The 19,613-nt window shown below is 50.8% G+C and overlaps 1 protein-coding gene across 1 annotated transcript in view; it reads left to right on the plus strand.

Annotated features, from left to right (window-relative positions):
* LOC142821469 (uncharacterized) overlaps positions 1-19,613 on the plus strand; it is an 82,763-nt gene that overhangs the window by 50,372 nt on the left and 12,778 nt on the right. Inside the window, exon 5 of the mRNA XM_075912468.1 lies at positions 17,858-17,950. Coding sequence (XP_075768583.1) covers positions 17,858-17,950 — 93 coding nt within the window. The remainder of the gene's footprint in view (positions 1-17,857; positions 17,951-19,613) is intronic.

Here is a 19,613-nt window from a genome sequence, read left to right on the forward strand (position 1 = left end):
CCCAGTCCCCAGGCAGAAGCCCCTCAGTAGAGTCAGTGGCCTCCACTGGAGAATTGCTCCCGGAGGGCCTCCCGGATGCCAACAGCAGACCGGTGAGCCTGGCAGATGGCAGCTGTCCGGGGCTGGGCAAAGAGCCTCTCCTGGCCATCAGCACCTCTACCCCACCCTGGTAGGAAGGCATCCCCTTTCCTCTCCACGAGGTTATGGAGGACACAACACGTGGCCACCACCTCAAGGATGTTGCTCTCCCCCATGTCGAGGCGTGTGAGCAAGCACCGGAATCTGCCTTTTAAACGTCCAAACGCACATTCCACCTGGTTGCGAACCCGGTTAAGGTGAGCATTAAACTGCTCCTTGCTCGCATCCAGGTGGCCGGTGTAGGGCTTCATCAGCCACGGCATCAGGGGATAGGCGGCATCAGCCACTATGCACACCGGCATGTGCACATCCCCAACCGCAAACTCGCGATGGGGGAAAAATGTTCCTGCCTGAAGCCTCCGGTAGAGGTACAAGTTTCTGAAGATCCGGGCATCGTGTGCCCGTCCTGACCACCCAACACAAATGTCCGAAAACTGTCCACGATGGTCGACCAGGGCCTGGAGGACCATAAAAAAGTAGCCCTTTCTGTTGATGAATTGGGCTGCTCGATGGGGCGGTGCACGGATTGCAATGTGTGTCCCATCGAGCGCTCCTCCGCAATTCGGGAAGCCGAGGGCAGCAAAGCCGGCCATGACGCTGTCCAGATCTGGTAGACAGATGAGCCTGTTGAGCAGCTCCGAATTGATGGCCCTCACCACCTGCAGAACGAGACAGACAACAAAATGTTAGAAGGGGTGCCTTATCTCTTAGGAGGAGAACCCACCGCCCACCTTCCCTCTCAAACACCCCGGGAATCCCCTCCTCAGAACCCCCCCCCCAACAATTCAGGGTGAGTGGAGGAGCTCCCTCCCACTCCCACTCCACTTGGCCCTTCCTGATAGTCTCCCTTCCCCCCACCCCAAACTGTGACTGTCCCCAGACAATGACTTACCTCCATCAGGATGGATCCTACGGTAGACCTGCCCACGCCAAATTGGTGTCCCATGGAGCGGTAGCTGTCGGGGGTTGCCAGCTTCCAGAGGGCAATGGCGATCCTCTTTTCCAGGGGGATGGCGGGCCGCAGGTGGGTGTCTTGCCGTTGCAGAGCAGGGGCGAGCCAGGTACACAGCTCCTGGAAAGTGGTCTTTCTCATCCTGAAGTTGCGTAGCCAGTCTTGGTCATCCCAGATCTCCATCACGAGCCGGTCCCACCAGTCAGAGCTGGTGTCAAACCTCCAAACACGCCTGTCCACGAAAAAGTTTGGAGGCAAGGGCAGTGCGGCTGCTTGACGGAGGAGCCCCTCGTACCTCTGGTCTGGGTCCAGCTTGGGAAGTAGCCTCATGACAGTGTCATGCAGATGCAGCAACAGCTGCAGTATGGTGGTGTGGGGCCATCGCCTGCCCAGGGGCAGCTCTGGCTCCATGCCAAAAAAAAGGGTCTCAAAGCAAAAAACCTCAAAAGAAAAAAGCTGCTGGGGTGTCCCAGGAAGCTGAGCACTCCAAACCAGCACTGCAATGCCTTGCTTACTTCCTTGAGGGACAGCAAAGGCAGCTGCAGGAGCAGAGCAACGGGTGTTCAGGAGTGTCCCTCTCACCACGAGTCTCTGCAAAGGGCAGGCAGGCAGCACCCGGAAGGAAATGCTGCCCCCATGCCCTGGCAGAAGCAGTTCCGGGTGGCTTTCAATTTCGAAAGAGCGTCCAGCAGTCTGATGAGTATTTTTCGATCCGCGCATTGCAGTCTAGACGCGCTCTTTCGAAAGAGGCTCTTTCGAAAGATGCTTTCGAAAGAGCCTCTTTCGAAAGAAGCCTGCAGTCTAGACATAGCCTAAGAGTGGCCAGGAGACAGGAACTATAGAGCTGCGATGAGACCACCTGTGCTTTTTCCTGGAGGCCATTTCTTGTGCAAAACCCCCCTCCTGCCTGTCCACACAAGCTTTTTTGCAAAAGAGCTCTTGCACAAAAAGGCTTCTTCCCCACAGAAAGAATACCAATTGCACAAAAACTCTTCTATTCTTTCAATTTACTGTCAATTTTCTGTCAAAAGAACGTGCTTGCAGTGTGATTGCTCTGCAAGTTTTTGCAGAAAAAATGGCTGTTTTCTGCAAAAACTCTGTGATTAGACATAGTCTGAGTCTTCCAGCCTCCTCCCCTCTTTCACAGTCTGGAGTCTGAAACTTTTGGGCCTCCAAGTTATCTCTCCAAACATTAATAGTTTATTCACTACTAATCCCGAGAACTACACAATCATTTCACATATGGGAAAAAGACACAATTGTCCATACAAAAGGGATCAATCGAATTCCTAACATAAAGCTTCTATTAGTACAAACTTTTAATCATTCATCATATTTTCTTTAGAACACAATCTATATTCTAATTACTCCTAAGAGCAACAGTGTGATCATGCAAACTCACAAGACCTTTCTGAGAGGGTGTGGGGAACACCAGGAGGCTCTGAAACCTTTCTGTGAAAATGATCAAACTTCTTCCTACCTGGCTTGCCATCTAAGCTTATATTCACAGAGTTCACATGGTGGATCCCATGGAGCAAGGGCGGGGAACCTTCCCCCACCTTGCCTGGATCCAGCCCCGAAGGCTTGGGGTTGCCGCCCAGCACTGGGAAGCCTGAACTGGTACACCACCCCCCTGCCATTTTCCCATGGGTTGGAGAATACAAAATATATTAGCCTGCTCCTCTCCCCCCTGGTGTGTGAAGAAAAAGTAGGGAGTGTCTTTCTCTTTCTCGGTCAGGAGCCACGTCAGTGAGGTTTTCTTTTTTCTTTTTTGCTTTTCACTTCCGTGTGGCTCCCAACTGATTTTTTTCTGGCTCAGTGGCCCCCAGCCCAAAAAGGGTTCCCCAGCCCTGCCATAGAAGAAGCAGTCCAGGAGCACAAGGTACCGAGTTACTGTTTTCATTTAATTGGCAATAACTTTGGATTTTAATAACTGGTTATCGGCATCATAAGCTGCCTGTCACAGGTGTGACTGAGTCATTCAGCTCTGTGCTGCTGTCACTGCACAAAAACAGCTGCACAAATCAGTGACACTCCAGCCTTATAAGAAAAGTGACAGTGGAAGATTATGACTGTGTCTGATGTGGAACGTTTTCTCTGAGCAGCTGAACTCAAATCCGGCTTCTAGTAGGGACAGTCTAGACATAGCCTTAGTAAAAAGCTTGTTGGGCAGTGCGCAGACAGCACCAGTAGAAATCTGGGTGGTGCTGAATGTGCTGGGAAAAACAACATGTGGCAAAGCCTGCAAGTCAAACTAGGGGAAGAGATCTTTGATTTTGGTTGGGGTGCATATGAACCACATTGTTTATCATTCATGAAAACAGTAGCTGAATGTCTTCCAATTTTTATGGAGTTCTTTGCAGTGAAAGTTTCATATTTACATTATGTTGAAGAATTGAAAGACTTCTGCCAATGTGTTGATGATGAGTATTTTGAATTGCTAGAACAGTGGTCCCCAACGCAGTGCCCATGGGCACCATGGCACTCACTGGGCCATTTCTGTGCACCCGCCAACTGATCAGGGCCGGCCCTGCCCCCGGGCACATGGCACAGGGGCAGCGCCAGCCCCGAGCTTGCAGCACATGGGCAGTCCTGCCCCTGGGCACGCGGTGCATGGGCTGTGCCAGCCCTGGGAGCATGGTGTATGGGCGTCCCCGACCCTGGGCACTCAGCATAGGAGCAGCACTGGCCCCAGGCACACAGTGCATGGGCACTGCTGGTTCCTGGGCACACGGCACAGGAGCGGCGGTGGTCCCGGGCATGTAGCGTATGGACTGTTCCAGCCCCAGGTGGGCCCACCCCTGGGCACACAGCACAGGAGCGGTGCCAGTCCCGGGCACGTGGCATATGGGCAGCTCCACCCTGGGAGTGCGGTGCATGGGTGGCGCCGGCACTGGGCATGCAACGTGTGCACGGACCCCCCGGGTGTGTGTACGGCCCGCCCCCGGGCGCCCAGCAGCCCCAAAAGTTTGGGGACCACAGTTCTACAGCAAGGCAGTGCACAATTACTTTCTCTTGGGCCAGCGCTAGAACAAATTTTGTTGATTTTTTTTTTGATGGGCACAAGGCATATTTTTCTCTCCAGACATATGCCCAATACTGTTCAAGAAAGTCTTCAGTGACCCTTGCACAAAACTGGGGCTTGTTTAGGCTAGTGATCAAACAGACAGCTTCCAAAACAAGTAGAGGCAATTGAGAAAAATTCAACAGTGATAAAAGTTGCACTGCACATTCGTACCCTTCAACATAATTTAGCATGAGGCTGAGACGGTGGTTATGTCTAGACGGTGGTTATGTCTAGGTGGTTTTTTTGGCAGAAGATACGCAAATTGCACTTTCATTTGCATATCTTCTGCCGATCCTTTTTGTGGAAGAGGTTTTTCTGATATTTGGTCCCCATGTAGACGGGACCAGATGTCAGAAAAAACCCTTTTTCACAAGACCCTGTAAACCTTGATTTATGAGGAATAAGGTGTCTTGCAAAAAAGGGGGGTTTCCCGACATATAGCCCTGTCTACACGGGGCCAAATACTGGAAAAAACCTCTTCCGCAAAAAGGATCAGCAGAAGATATGCAATTTGCATATCTTCTGCCGGAAATAAAATGGCAGGCTAGACATAGCCAAAGATTTGTCACATCACACACAAGGACCCTGCTGCAGTCTTTGGTTGAGGGTGGAGAAATTAAGGAACAGAAATTTTACAAGTCAAGAATTTGTATTCAAGTTCTCAGAAGTACTTTGAACACTGGAAACCTGTCTAAGTCAGACAACTTGAGTGGTTCTTGTTGAGAAGGATGCTGATGTGGGATAATGTACAAAACAATCTTGCTTTTGCCACACAAGTATTCCCACCTCAGATGAGATGAGAACAGAGTTTTTGATGAATGGACAAATGCAAACCCAATAATATCCTGTCATATGTCTGACAGGGACGCTCAGAAAATCCCCACTTCTAAAAGGGGGTGGAACATTTTTCAAAAGATGGACAACAAGGCAGCAGAACAATTGGATCTGGCAAAGGCCATTGAATTCATTTTATGTTTGCCTGGCAGCACAGTCTCTGCTGAATATGTTGTTTCAGGAATGAATGCAGTTTGGTCACCTGAACAAAAATCACATCTGTTTTGTTTGTGCCAGTAAATTTTGCCCTAGACTGTGCTGCATTTTATAACAAGTTGCTGAAAAGCATGAGGATCCTATGAAAAATGTCTTCATGTGACAACTACAGTCCACAAGAAGTATCACTCTGTGGAGGAAGCAAGATGAGAACAAGCCAGCACTTTGAGGCTATGTCTACAAATAAAAGTTATTTTGGGATACCAGACGTATCCTGAAATAACTACCTAACATCCTCACAAACTACTCATTATTGCAAAATATTTTTTGAAATAATGGGCATGCTATTTTGGTATCCCAGTAAGCCTCGTTCCACGAGGGTTTAAGGGATGTCACAAAATGGCACTTTATTTTGAAATTTGGTGCTGTGTAGACAGCACCAAAATTTTGAAATACCCTATTTCAAAATAAACTCAAAATTAGCTACATAATTTGCATAGCACAAATTGCGTATCTTATTTCGATTTAAGAGTACAGTGTAGACATAGCCCTAAAGAACAGTGACCTATTCTCTAGTTGCTAGAGAATTTACACAGTCCTTGTTGGGGCTCCGGTTAGGGGGTGGAGGAGGTGGATCAGTCAGTAGAGGGAGCTGGAAGGTGTCGAGGGGCTCAGGACAGGGGGCTGATAGGTGTAGGAGTCAATGCAGGGGGTGGTAGTGTGAGGGGGACTGAGGGCAGGTGGTGGGGGTTCCGGGCAGTGGGGAAGGAGGTCTGGGATTCAGGGCAAGGGTGTGTGGAGGAATTGACATGGGGCTCAGGATAGGCAGCTTGGAGGTGGGGGATTTACTGGGGGCTTGCTGGGGCCATGCGTCACGTTACTGGATTTTGAGGGAAGCAGCCAGCTCACTGCTGCACCCATGGGGGGGTGTTGGCCCCAAAAGTGGCACAAAGGGGGCCATGTGAGGTGTCCAATAGAAGCCTGCTTTCTTCTGATTCCATATATGCTATTCATGTGATTGTATAATAGACTCATAGACTCATAGACTTTAAGGTCAGAAGGGACCATTATGATCATCTAGTCTGACCCCCTGCACAGTGCAGGCCACAGAATCTCACCCACCCCTCCTAGAATAATCCTCTCACCTATATCTATATCTAAGATATTGAAGCCTTCAAATACTTTGAAGACCCCGAGATGCAGAGAATCCTCCAGCTGTGATCTCTACCCCATGCTGCAGAGGAAGGCGAAAAACCTCCAGGGCCTCTGCCAATCTACCCTGGAGGAAAATTCCTTCCCGACCCCAAATATGGTGATCAGCTAAACCCTGAGCACGTGGGCAAGACTCACCAGCCAGATATAATGTCGGTATGTGACGTTATAAGCATGTATTTTGTGTGAATACCAAATGTTTCTCTGTATGTGGTTAAACTATGGGCAAAGCAGTTCAGCCTATGGACATGCTAAGGAGAAAAGCTCTGGAACAATAGCCCTCTATAGGCCAAGGACACACCTCAAGAGTGGTGACTCATACCTAAGGGCTACCAGCAGGGAACACAGGGATAGGCCATGGGCCAGGTGACGTGTTGTAGCCAAGAAGAGACCAGGAAGGAGGGATAAATAGGCCATGTGGTCAACTCCATCTTAGTTCTGAGCTCAGCACTTCATCCCAGAGGTAGCAATGCAGGTATTGAAGAGCCAGGAAGAACTGTGGACCCATCATGATCCTAGGATGTGCAACAAGGACTTTTAAGCCAGCAGCTGTAACATCTCTGCTAGAGCCTGCATCGAGAATTGGGAGATTCGATGCATGTAATGTACTATCCTTTAACAACCTTACTCTTGTGCTTTTCTTTATGGCAGTAATAAACCTTTAGATGTTAGATGCTAAAGGATTGGCTCAGCGTGATTTGTGGGTAAGGTCTGGAGGGTAAATTGACCAGGGATCTGTGGCTTGTTTCTTGGAACCGGACAGAACTTGTTCGGGGTAGGTGGGATTGGGTTCTAAGACCCCCCACCTGTGTATGAGGCTCGGGGCCATCTGGGGCACGGATATTGCTGGGGTGTCGGAGAGGTTTTGCTCGGGAGGCTTCAGGCAGATTGCTGAAGCGCTCTGTGTGACTGGTTTGTGGCCTGTTTGGAAAGGTCACCAGTCTGGGGGCTGTAAGGAGCCCTGGATTTGAGCAATTCGCCCTAAGCAGACGCCCTCAGCTGTGCCCAGACACAGCCCAGTCCATCACACCATGCATCATGGCAAGGGTGGCACTGCTCCAGCTATGGCTCTTCCCATGGGGCTGGAATTGTGCTGCCCTGGTGGATCCTCTAGTGTGAGCAGGAGGAGTCATTAGCTGCCCCATGAAGCTGGAGGCCAAGCCCACACCTCAGCCGGTGATTTTTGGAGGGGTGGCTATCTGCCCCCCATCCTCTAGTCATGGGGGAATCAGGACTGGGGGTAGACTACTCAGCCCCGCAGCCTCTACCCACAGGGCTGGTGGGATGCAGTTCCTTGATCTCTCTCCTCCTCTTGTGGGGGGCAAGACAGGACTGTGGCTTCTGAGCCCCATGGTGTCTCCTGAGGGCATGCAGGCCAGGCCACGGTTCCCAGCCTTCCTGGTCTCTCCTTCATGGGAGCAGGGCCAAGCCACAGTTTTCAGTGCCATTGGTGCCTCTGTGGGGAGGGAGCTGGGGCCAAGTTGCAGTTCCCTGTTCCCTTGGCATCTCCTCCTGGGGGAGGCAGTGCCAGATCAATTTTTGTCTCTCATTATCTCCTGGTGGAAGGGGGGCTGGGGCAGCATGGTACAGCCCTGGGTGTGGTCCAAGGACTGAGGGCCAGGGAGTAGGGGTTTAGGGGAATGGAGCCACTTACCTGATGCAGTGGCCAACAAGATGGTGAGCCCCAGCCTCATGTGTCCCATATTTGGCATAGGGAAATATGGTCACCCCAGTGAAGGGTGACTTGTAAGCTTGTAAGCTGTGACTGTTATTACCGATTGTAACACAGTGTTAGTTATTATTTATTTTATTTGCATCCCAACAGCCCCTACAAACTGTAGATGACCTCAGATGGAGGTGGCGGGGGGGGGGGGGGGGCGGTTCCTGCATAAAACCCAGGGTGGGACAATCCCTGACTTGAGCAATTTACAGTCTAACTAGAAAAGAGAGACAAAGAGTGGGAGGGGAAACTGAGGCTTAGAGAGGGAAAGTGACTTCCTTAAAGCCACTTAGTAGGTCAGTGGCACAGCTGGGTATAAAATCCTGTTTTTTTCAAGGTCCAGGCCAGTGTTCTAACCATTAGGTCATGCTGCCCCCTGCAGCACTGAGCAGTGATGAAGTTTAGCCTTTAGGTGGAAAAGATGCCTTGATAAAATCTCCAGGCCCGGCAGGGAGAGGAGGTTTCCCACTATGGTTCTGAACACCTGTGCTGTTCCGTAGTAATTTGATGATGAAGTCATCAGTTACCTGAGAATGGCTTTGTTTTTCCCACAAGCCCAAACTCTGGTTGGTCTTAGAAAGACATGTGGCCAAACCACTTGATGCTAAAACTCATTTTGAGTCTGGTACTTTCAACTCAAGATGAGAAAAATGAGAACTGAACACAAGGAATTCCTGCCTTGGGCAAAAGAGATATAAAATGGAAAAACCAAACAATAGTGCTATGTCTAGACTACGTGGACGATTCAAAAGAGGAGATTCAAAAGTAGTCGGGATGCGGCTTTTTTTGGCACCTCCGCCCTCTTTTTCGAAAAGCTGCGTAAACCTCATTTTTTGAGGAAGAGTGGCTTTTCGAAAAGGGGAAGGGTTGCTGAAAAAGCCACGTCCCAATTACTTTCACTTTCAAAAGTTCTGCTTAGTCTAGATAAGCCCTAGGAGAGTGGCAGAAGCCAGGTAACCCCCTTTTAACATCCAAGGTATCTGCTGGAAACATCTAATAATGAACAGGAGGAAAGATTGGAACCATGCCAGGAGGCTGCCAAGCTTGTGGGAGAGATGATTCGAATAACTGTTAGGGTAAAAATGTGCATGTAAGAAGTTTCTAAGTGGATTAGGTTTAGCTGGCATCTTTTGTTTGTTTTGTCATATCAATTTACTTTGATTTGTTTGCTTTACTTGCAATCACTTCAATCTTACTTTCTATACTTAATAAAAACATTTTATTATCAATCCCAGTGTAAATAATTGTTACTGGGGGAGAGGGAAAGCAACCACTGTGCAGCTCTCTTTAATTTATAAACAGGGTGAACAAATAAACTTTCTCTGTGTAAAACTTTTATACAGAGTAAGATGGATTTCTTTGGGGGTTTGGGTCTCCTTTAAGGCTGTGTTTTTGGGGTTCCATCAGCAGCCTTACAACTCAGCTGCATAGGTATCTGTGTTACTGTGCTGGGGGGGGGGGCTGTTACCTTAACTCTGTGCCTTGGCTTAGGGAAACCAGAGCTTCTGGCCCAGCAGTACAGGGATGTAGGGTGTCTCATAGGGCAGGTTGCTTGATCAGTATTCCAGATGACAATCTCAAGGAGATCCCTGTGATCCAACCCATGATATTGAACTCCTGGGCTGCTCCGTGACAGGCTAAACTGAGTCACTGGCCTGGACTGTGCTAAATACTCCCTGGACCCTGAACACCTTTGGCTACGTCAACACTGGCATGATTTTCCGGAAATGCTTTTAACGGAAAAGTTTTCCGTTAAAAGCATTTTCGGAAAAGCGTGTCCAGATTGGCAGGATACTTTTCTGCAAAAGCACTTTTGCCAATCTAGACAAGCTTTTCCGCAAAAAGGCCCCAATCGCCATTTTTGCGATCGGGGCTTTTTTGCAGAAAAGAAATCTCTGCTGTCTACACTGGCCCTTTTGCGCAAAAGTTTTTCGGAAAAAGACTTTTGCCTGAACGGGAGCAGCATAGTATTTCTGCAAAAGCACTGACGATCTTACATGAGATCATCAGTGCTTTTGCAGAAATTCAAGAGGCCAGTGTAGACAGCTGGCAAGTTTTTCTGCAAAAGCAGATGATTTTGCGGAAAAACTTGCCAGTCTAGACACAGCCCTTGAGTCCACCCACAACAGGACTCCAGACAGCACAGGTCTGTGCAAGCTACTACTGGGATCCGACTGGACTGGAGCAAAACTAACCCCAGGCAGGAGCTACCCAGTGCCAGTCTGACCTGTGCTAGTGGGAGCATGGGCATGGACCAGTCAAACTGATACCATTAGCCCCATTAGAATCCACTGCTTCTGGGGCCTTTGCTGGGGACTGTGTAGTTTAGGACAGCACAATGGCAAACCTCAGGAGTTCTTAACACAATCCAACATATCTAAGGGGGCTTGCCCTAAGGCTCAGATCACTGCTGCCCAACCAGTCCAATCCCTTGGAGTTCTGTGCTGAAAATTAATGGAATTGGGCTCCTTTGATCATGCCAGTCTATCTGGCTGCCTCCAGTGGCTTCTGGGATTGGTATCACTTCAGTTGTTAAACCTCCTGAAAGATACCTTTGCATATTCACCATCATGTGACACCAGTTTTCTGCTGGTTCAGCTCAACAGAGAAAGTGAATGTAAGAACTCCAAATCATCTGAATCTAAAATAAACCCAGTTTCCATAAACAGGGTTTCATTTCCTTTTGTCTCTGATGTCCTACATTTAGACAGACTCATTGTGCTGAACAACATTGTAACCATGCTGGTCGTGGGAGGTTAGAGAGACAAGGTAAGGGAAGCTGTATCTGCTACTGTCCCAACTGCTGTGGATGAGTGACAAGCTTTGCAGCTTACACAGACCCTCTCTTCAGGTCCAGGAAAGAGTCTGTTCCTCAGAGCTGAGCTCTGTGAAAGTCCAAAAGCTCAGCTGTCTCGCCGCAGGGATTGGGCCATGAGAAGATATTGCCTTTTGAAGTTTTCTTGGGGAAACACCCTCTACAAACAGTCATCACTCAAAGATACCAAATCACTTCTGTTTTGTCAGGAAATCCTCCAGTCTCATTTGAGGACTCTGAGGGTATGTCTACACTACAGTATTATTTTGAAATAGTTTATTTTGAAATAATGCATCTAGACACAAAATGCATTTCGAAATAGTGTTTTGCTATTTTGAAATAGCTCATCCACACTTAAGGCCGTCCGGAACAGGGTCTGGCAGGGCATCAGGTCAGGAGTTAGCCTCAGGCAGCAGCCACAAAAGGTATCTCAGACCTGTGCTTAAAGGGACTGTGATAGACCGGGCTGGGTCTGGGCACAGCTGCGGGCGTCTGCTCAGGGCAAATTGCTCAAATTAGGGGCTCTCTCTAGCCCCCAGTCTGGAGACCTTCCCAAACAGGCCATAAACCAGTCCCATCGAGTGCTTCAGCTGCCTGCCTGAAGCCTCACAAGCAAAACCCCTCCGACACCCCAGCAATATCCGTGCCCCGGATGGCCCCAGGCCTCATACACAGGTGAGGGGTCTTAGAACCCAATCTCAACTTCCCCAAACAAGTTCTGTCCGGTTCCAAGAAACCAGCCACAGATCCTAGAACAATTTACCCTCTAGACCTTACCCACAAATCCCACTGAGCCAATCCTTTAGAATCTACAATCTAAAGATTTATTACTACAAGAAAGAAAAATATGAGAGTAAGAAAAACAGGATATGCTAAAGCAGGGGTCTCCAAACTTTTCTGCCCGAGGGCCGCATTAACTATCAAACAGCAGTTCGGGGGCCGACTACACACTTGAGGTCCAAATAAAAAACAATCAAAACATGGATGTTGTTTTTAATTATTTATTTAATATTATTTTATTCAGTTATTATTTAATAACACATTGATTTATCAGCCCTGTAGATCCACTGTTTGAAATTGGGGGTGGTGCTTGTCCTAGTCCTGCAGGAGGGGCTCCAGAACGGGGAAACTGCTGAGAACTCATTTCCACCTGCGCAATGTGATGAAAATTGTAAGCAACATAATCCTGGCAGTATGTTCAGCCTAAGACGCTCACACTTGAAGAGATGTGATCGCTCTCCTATCATGCAGGGAATGAGGTGACAATTTGTAACATAGCCCCATGGAACAAGGGGCATGCATTTTAATGGGAAAAGCTGGTTTGAAAGCAGACACGTTATCACTTGGTAAAGGAAGTTGGAAAGCAGTGCCCAACGCTCCCACAGACTGATACCCGGCAGAGCGGTGCTGCTCTGGGTTGTGGATGAGAGAGACCAGACGTGGAAGGGAGAGGGATGTTTCTTCAGGGCGCACTGCAGGCACCAGGGCAGCGCGCTAGGCACGGCACAGCATCACCCAGAGGCTGTGCCACAGCAACCAGACCGCCTCCTGCAATGGGCACCAGCTCCTCAGGTATCCCCCCCCCGCGCGCGCGTGCGAAGTACCCACTTCAGCCCCCTCTCGTGCCAAGAGCCCCATAAACCAGCTACTAGCCCCTTCGCTGATTGGGTGGCATAAAGGAGACTACGTCATAGCCCTGTACCAATCCAAGGTCAAGCTGGGCCACGAGCCAATCGAACGCAGATTTAGGCTCGTGCGCTCAACCAATCGAGAGCCCAGCCCACTAGTGACCTCATGAGAGAGCTAGCCAATAGGATAAGAACGCACTGGCCAATAGGGAGCAATTGTCCACGCCAAGTCCCAACCCCTCTCGCTGTGAGGGACGCGCAGAGCCCGGATGTTCACAAGCAATAAAGCGCAACGGCCACCAACAAGCCAAAAAGGTCTCCACGGGCCGGATGAGAGGGCCTCGCGGGCCGCATCCGGCCCGCGGGCCGTAGTTTGGAGTCCCCTGTGCTAAAGTATCATACGTTACATGCATCGAATCTCCCAGGGTATGTCTACACTACCCCGCTAGTTCGAACTAGCGGGGGTAATGTAGTCATCCGCAATTGCAAATGAAGCCCGGGATTTGAATTTCCCGGGCTTCATTTGCATGAAGCTGGCCGGCGCCATTTTCAAATGCTGGCTAGTTCGAACCCCGTGCCGCGCGGCTACACGCGGCATGGAGTAGCTAGTTCGGATTAGGCTTCTAATCCGAACTATCTGTACTCCTCGCTAGTTCGGATTAGGAAGCCTAATCCGAACTAGCTACTCCATGCCGCGTGTAGCCGCGTGGCACGGGGTTCGAACTAGCCGGCATTTAAAAATGGCGCCGGCCGGCTTCATGCAAATGAGGCCCGGGAAATTCAAATCCCGGGCTTCATTTGCAATTGCGGATGACTACATTACCCCCGCTAGTTCGAACTAGCGGGGTAGTGTAGACATAACCCCAGTTCCTTGATGCAAGCTTGCAGCATAGATGTTATAGCTGCTGGCTTAAAAGTCCTTGGTGCACATCCTATGCCAGGATGTGTCTACAGTTCTTCCTGGCTCGTGAATCCCTGCGAGGCCACATCTAGGGTCAGGAGCAGATCTGGAGACCAAGATGGAGTCAGCCACATGGCATATTTATACCTACTTCCTGGTCTCTTCTTGGCTGCAGCAGGTCACCTGGCCCGTGGCCTAGCGCTGTGTCCCCTGCTGGTAGCCCTTAGGTATCAGTCACCATTCTTGAGGTGTGTCCTTGGCCTATAGAGGGCTATTGTTCCAGAGCTTTGCTCATTAGCATGTCCATGGACAAACATTCCTGGCCCATTACTCAACCCCATACAGAGAAACTTCCAGTCTCCATACAGAGTACCTATTCATAACTCCACACACAGACAGTATACAGATATATGAAGAGGATATACAGAATCAGTAGAAAGTAAGCTTTTGTTTGACACCTCACATGGTCCACTTTGTACCAACATTTGGGGCAAACATCACCCTCCCATGGGTACAGCAGTGATATAGCTGCTCTCCTCAAAATCCAGTAATGTGACAGGGACTCCCCCGGACAGTCGACTCTAAGGTTTCCCTGCTTGCTTGCCTACCTTGCTGAGGGACAGCAAAGCATTTTTTTCTGTGTGTGCTCCAGTTGCCCTCACTCAGGACACCACAGCACTCTGCAGCATGGAAGCCAGAGACACCCCTGGGCACTCTGGTGCTTCTCCTGGATGTGTTGCTGTGAATCTGGCAGCACGTTCTGCAGGCAGTAACAGTCTCCCTGGTGTGCCCCACTGGGGGCATTTGCCTCATTCCTCCCTCACGCCCTTCCACTTACCCCTCCCTAACCCCCTTCCTGCTGTACAATAAAATGTGTTCATTACAACAAAGCCTCTTTATTGAACAAAACTGGGGTGAGGGGGAATGAAACTGAGGTGAGACTGGGGAAAGAAGGTGAAAGAGGGGAGGAGGGAGGGTGGGAAAGAGGAGGGGAAAACCTGGGAGGAGGGGGCTGGCAGGGGGAGGCAAGGGGAGGAGAAGCTCAGAGCTCAGGGTTGGGGGTCTCGCTGGCCCAACTGCCTCCCAGCATCACGGGTGCAGGGGCCTTGGCATCCCTGGGGGTATGCGGAGGAAGAAGCGGAAGGGAGGAGGAGTGGTAGCAGGGAAGGCAGCAGGGGCTGGAGCAACAGAAGGCAGCAAGCTCTGCCCCAGGGTCGATGACCAGATGGGGGGCACGGACTGTCCTGTCCCCCAGGATGTGGTCCACAGCATCAAAATAGGGGCAGGGGTCTGGGTCTGCCCCTGGTTGGGAGCTGCCCCCTGTGGCCCTGGCATATGCCTGCCACAGCTCCTTTATTTTCAGTAACTGCTGGCTCTGAGCTGGCAGGCTTGGAGCTGGCACAGGTACTGTGGCCAGAGTCTACCCCTTTAAGGGCTCTGGGAACTGGGGGAGGGAGAGGAATTTTCTTGGTTGTGCCCAGAGTGGCCACCAGGGCACCCTGGGAAGGGCTGGAGGCCCCCTATTTCAAAATAAGCATCTACACAACGCTTATTTCGAAATAGCAATTTCAAAATTGGTGTTATTCCTCGTGGAATGAGGTTTACTAATTTCAAAATAAACCCTCTGCTATTTTGATTTAATTTCGAAATAGCGGTTTCGCTGTGTAGATGCTGGTAAAGGTATTTCAAAATAATGGCTGTTATTTCGAAATAACTTTGCTGTGTAGACATTACCCTGAGGCTGTGCCTACACTGGCGGGATCTTGCCAAAATCAGGATGCCAGAGCGTGCCTCCTTCAGGCCCGACTCCTCCCCGCCCCACCCATGGCGCAGGGAAACCCTGTGCGTGCCTGCCCCGGGGCCAACCTCCTCCCTCCTGCAGCAGGGCCAAACTCCCACGGGCGCCTGCCCTGAGGCCAAACCCCCCTCCTGCCGTGCAGCCCGGCCAACCCCCTCTCCTCCCGCAGCACGGCCAAACCCCAGGGCCAACCCCCGCTCCCGCGGCACAGAGAAACCCATGCTCGACTCACCCCTCCGGCACCAGTGGCGCACAGAAGCCACCGCACTCCTCCTCCAGGGCTGATGCCCCCTCCCCCAGCACGCAACAGAGCTGTGGGAGGGGAGCAGCCCACACACACACTTCTGGGCTTCAGACAGGACTTCCGTCCACCCCGCGGAAAGCCGGCACTACACTAGAAGTAGGTAGAGGAGCTTCTTGGGAGTGGGGATGCCTGAATGCCTCGCGATCTACTGGTCGATTGCGATCAACTAGTTGCTGACCATGACAGTACATCCTCCCCAAATGCCAGCCAGGGTTCAGGGAGAAGGCTAACAAGTCAGCATGAGTTGTGACAACCATCCCTCACAGATGCCAATCTGAGCTCAAGGGGACGCATTGATGAACTACACACAGTTGTCATTGTTGTGTTCTATTTACTGTTCTCTGTACTTTAAGAGCATCTAGGAATATACCTGTGGGCAAACCTGTCCGCAAAGTGCCACCCACCATTCCCATAGACCTGAAATCTGGACTTAACTTACACACTGCAAGAGGAAGATTTTGAGGAATAACACCTGCGTAGTAGCAAACATGTAACCCTGACCCATGGGTGGAACACTCATGTAACCTTTTAGATTATTGGCTTATTGTGCCCATTATGCCTTGACACTAGGACCAATCCAGGGGCTCAGGAACTCCCATCCCATTGCTTCTTTCCACCCACTGACGCCCTCTGTAATCTACTGGAATCCATTGTTGGGCAGCGCCTCACTGAGCAGGACAAGCCAAGTGACCCTCCCCAGCACTGAGCATAACAAACCCCCCTGCTTGGATCCACAAGGGGTCAAACTTCTGTTCCTTCAGGCAGCGTATGGGCCGGGCTGCTCTGCAAAGGGAGATGAAAGGGGGGGGCATGAAGGGGCAGGGAGGGGGCAGCAAGAGGGAGGGAAATGCCGATGGGAGCAGCAGAGGGAACAAGTCACCAACTCCCACCCCAGTTTTATGGGGGGACGGGACGGACAGCACTCTACATACCATGGGTGTCACTGTCACCTGATCTGACACCTCTTCTGCACAGACAGTGATCTGGGTCGCAAGGCAAAACCTCCCCCCGCTGCCCTTGCCCAGCAATTTATCTGCCCGCTGACATGTCACCTGCCCCACCCAGAGGCAGAAGCAGCAGGGCAGTGAATAATGACACTAAGCAGGGCTGGATTACCCACTAGGCAGACTAAGCACATGCTTAGGGCACCAGCAAAGCAGGGGCACCCCAAAAATGAGATTTTACATTCTAGTATTGTTTTTATTTTGAATTACATATGGGGGGCACCATAATCTTTTGAGTGCTTAGGGCCTCTAAAGATCTGAATCCGGCCCTGCCACTAAGATTTCCTTCAGAATTTGCACGTCCGTGGGCGCTGCACATGCGCATTGACGCACCCTCCCTCTGCTCACCCATGAAGTCAGACGCTGCTGCGGGTTCCTCCAATTGCAGCAGGGTAGGCGGGGCCTGAACAGGAGCGGAGAGTGACTGGCGGGGGCGGGACACACTGAAAACCCAACGTGGGGGAGATTAGACCATGCTTGTGCAACAGGTCAGTTACTCTGGTTCTGCTGTACCGCCAGAGCTTACTTCAAACCTGGAGATGCCTGGTCACACCCAGCGCCGTGTGGTAGGGGTCCCTGGCGTAAGCCAAACTGGAATTCTCTGGGCCCTAAAGCCCACGCGGGTTTGCAGTAGCTGAAGCTAAAACATTTCCCTGCGTCCAGCCCCGCTTGCGGGCGTGTGCCCCTCACCAGGCAGGGAAAGGCCACCCTGGCCAGTCCCTGAGCAACTTATGCCCGTCAGATCCCAGCCCTTAGAAGGGTCCTGAGATACCCCGGCCCCGGGAAACACCCGCATCTGCCCCACGGGCCAGTTTGCAAACCCTGCAGCTGGGTCTCCTTTGCCCCTCCCAGCCCGGGGTCCCCCCTGCCCCGCGCTACCCCGCACACGCGCGGTTTGGGCCTCGAACAGACCCCTCTAGGTCTAAGTCCCTAACCCCGCACGCACCGGGCTGCAGCGGTACGAGCAGCTGCTCTCAAAGTTCGAGCTTTAGGACACGCTACGCAGGCGCCCCAGATCGGAGCATGCGCCGTAGCCGCGGCTGAGGCTGCTGCCCTCACTCTGTGCGCAGGCGGACAGGTCTTGGAACGCTGGGGGCAGCTGGGTCCGCGCGCTGCCGCCCAGGTTCTGTCCGACTGCGGGGGGGGGGGGGGGTTTCAGTGTGTCCCGCTCCGTCCCTGCTCAGGCCCCGCCCACGCTTCTGCAATTGGCTGCTGGACGGATCCCGAAGTAGCGTCAGACTCCGCGCGCGAGCAGAGGGACCTAGCCTATCCGTCGCCGCGGTCACTGCGCATGCGCCGCGTAGTGCGCGGCGCGAATTCTGAGGGAGCCGTTGGTGGCATTACTCGCTGCGGGCTGATTCGGGGAAGCGCCGGGGCCCGGAGGACGCGGGAGAGCCGAGGCGAGGGGGGTCTGGGTCAATGTGAGTGGGGGCGGCTGACGTGTGAGATATGGAGGGGAGCTGAGGCCGGGGCAGATCAATCGCTGGGAGGGCTCCGGGGGGAGGTTTTGCCCTGGGATGGGCTGCTTGGGGGGGAGGGCTCCTTGTCATACACCGGGGGTGTGTGTGTCAGAGATCACGTGACACTGGCATCAGTCTGGGGATGCGGGGGCGGGGTTGCTGCCAGAGGCGGGGGAGGGTATTTCTCTATGTCGGGCCCCGCCCTACCCCGACTGCGGGTCAGACCCGTCCCTGACGCGGCGGCGGCTCCCAAAGACCCAATTCCCCCAAGGTATGGGTATGGGTGTGGGTGTGGATGTGGGTGTGGTGGCTGGGAGGGAGGCAGGTGGAAAAGGGAGCCTGGGGCAGGAGCTGGGAGGGGGGCAGATGCAGAAGGGAGCTCAGGGAGAGTTAGGGGAGGTATAGAAGGGGGTGCAGGGTCCAGCAGTGGGTATGGAGATGGGTTGTGGGCAGGGTTCGGAGGAGGAGGAGGGGAGGGGAGGAGTGCAGGAGGGAGAGATGGGTTGTGACCTGTAGGGATGTAATAGTGCAGTTGATTATTCAGTAAGCAAAAGCTTATTGGTTGTTGCTATAGTTTACTGCTATAGCATTTTGCCCCACCCCTCTGACCATCAATATTTTAGTGGGCTGGCCAGCAGTGGGATTCCCCCTAAGATTTTCCATTTTTGGCTAGGTTAAATTTAGTTTTGGGTGGATTGAACTTTCTTTTGAACAATGCCAATATTGAGGTAGTGTGTGGATTACTAACCATTACAAACAAAAACTACAGCTATAAATGTATCTGAATAGTCCATAGTTATGGAAGAAAATACATTAAAGAAAGGGATAATTTACAAGGAGCTATGCTTATGATGTTTTAATATGAAATCAAATAAAAAGAAAATTTAACACTGTCCTTGGATGAAAAACTGGGTTGTGCCCACGAAAGCTCATGATACTATTTGTATATTTTTATTATTCTCAGGCACTACAAGACGATTTTTGTTTTTTAAGTTTAGTTACAGACTAACACAGCTACCCCCTGAGACCTTGCAGTGCATGTATCATCTTCCTTTCTAATGGATGCATATATGTCAAAGTTCTTGCAAATAAGCATCACACCTTGCATTATCTACTTCTAACTCATAAGAGCCAGAACTCTGCCTGATAAATTATATTGTATTAAGGTCAGATATTTGCCATCATATATTTTAATTAGTAACACTGGTTTTAAAAAAATCATTAGGATCAGAGTTCTAGATATCTGCAACATTCCAAAAAAAATCTGTTAAAAGAATCTTTCATTTTTGATGTGGTCTGTTCCAAGAATTTGGTAAATGGTCAAGGGCTACACTCTTCCATGCTATTAATGGAGGATCTGGTAGGCATCCAAGAGAGAGATTGGGGAGTTTGGGGTGTGGGATCTGGAAGAGAGTTTGGGTAAAATAGGGCAGGTTTTCTCAACCTTTTTTAAAAATAAAGTACCTACAGTTTTCAGACACACATTTTTTTCCTACCATTGGAACATGTTTGTTTAATCAGCCAGGTGGTCAATTAAATTTTTGGGTGTAAAAAGTACAAAAATAATAAAGCAATATAAAACTTAAAACAAAAATTCAGTTTTCTACAAATTTCAGTTGTGTTG

The sequence above is a fragment of the Pelodiscus sinensis genome, chromosome 31, assembly GCF_049634645.1.
Source record: "Pelodiscus sinensis isolate JC-2024 chromosome 31, ASM4963464v1, whole genome shotgun sequence".
Classification (NCBI taxonomy): domain Eukaryota; kingdom Metazoa; phylum Chordata; order Testudines; family Trionychidae; genus Pelodiscus; species Pelodiscus sinensis.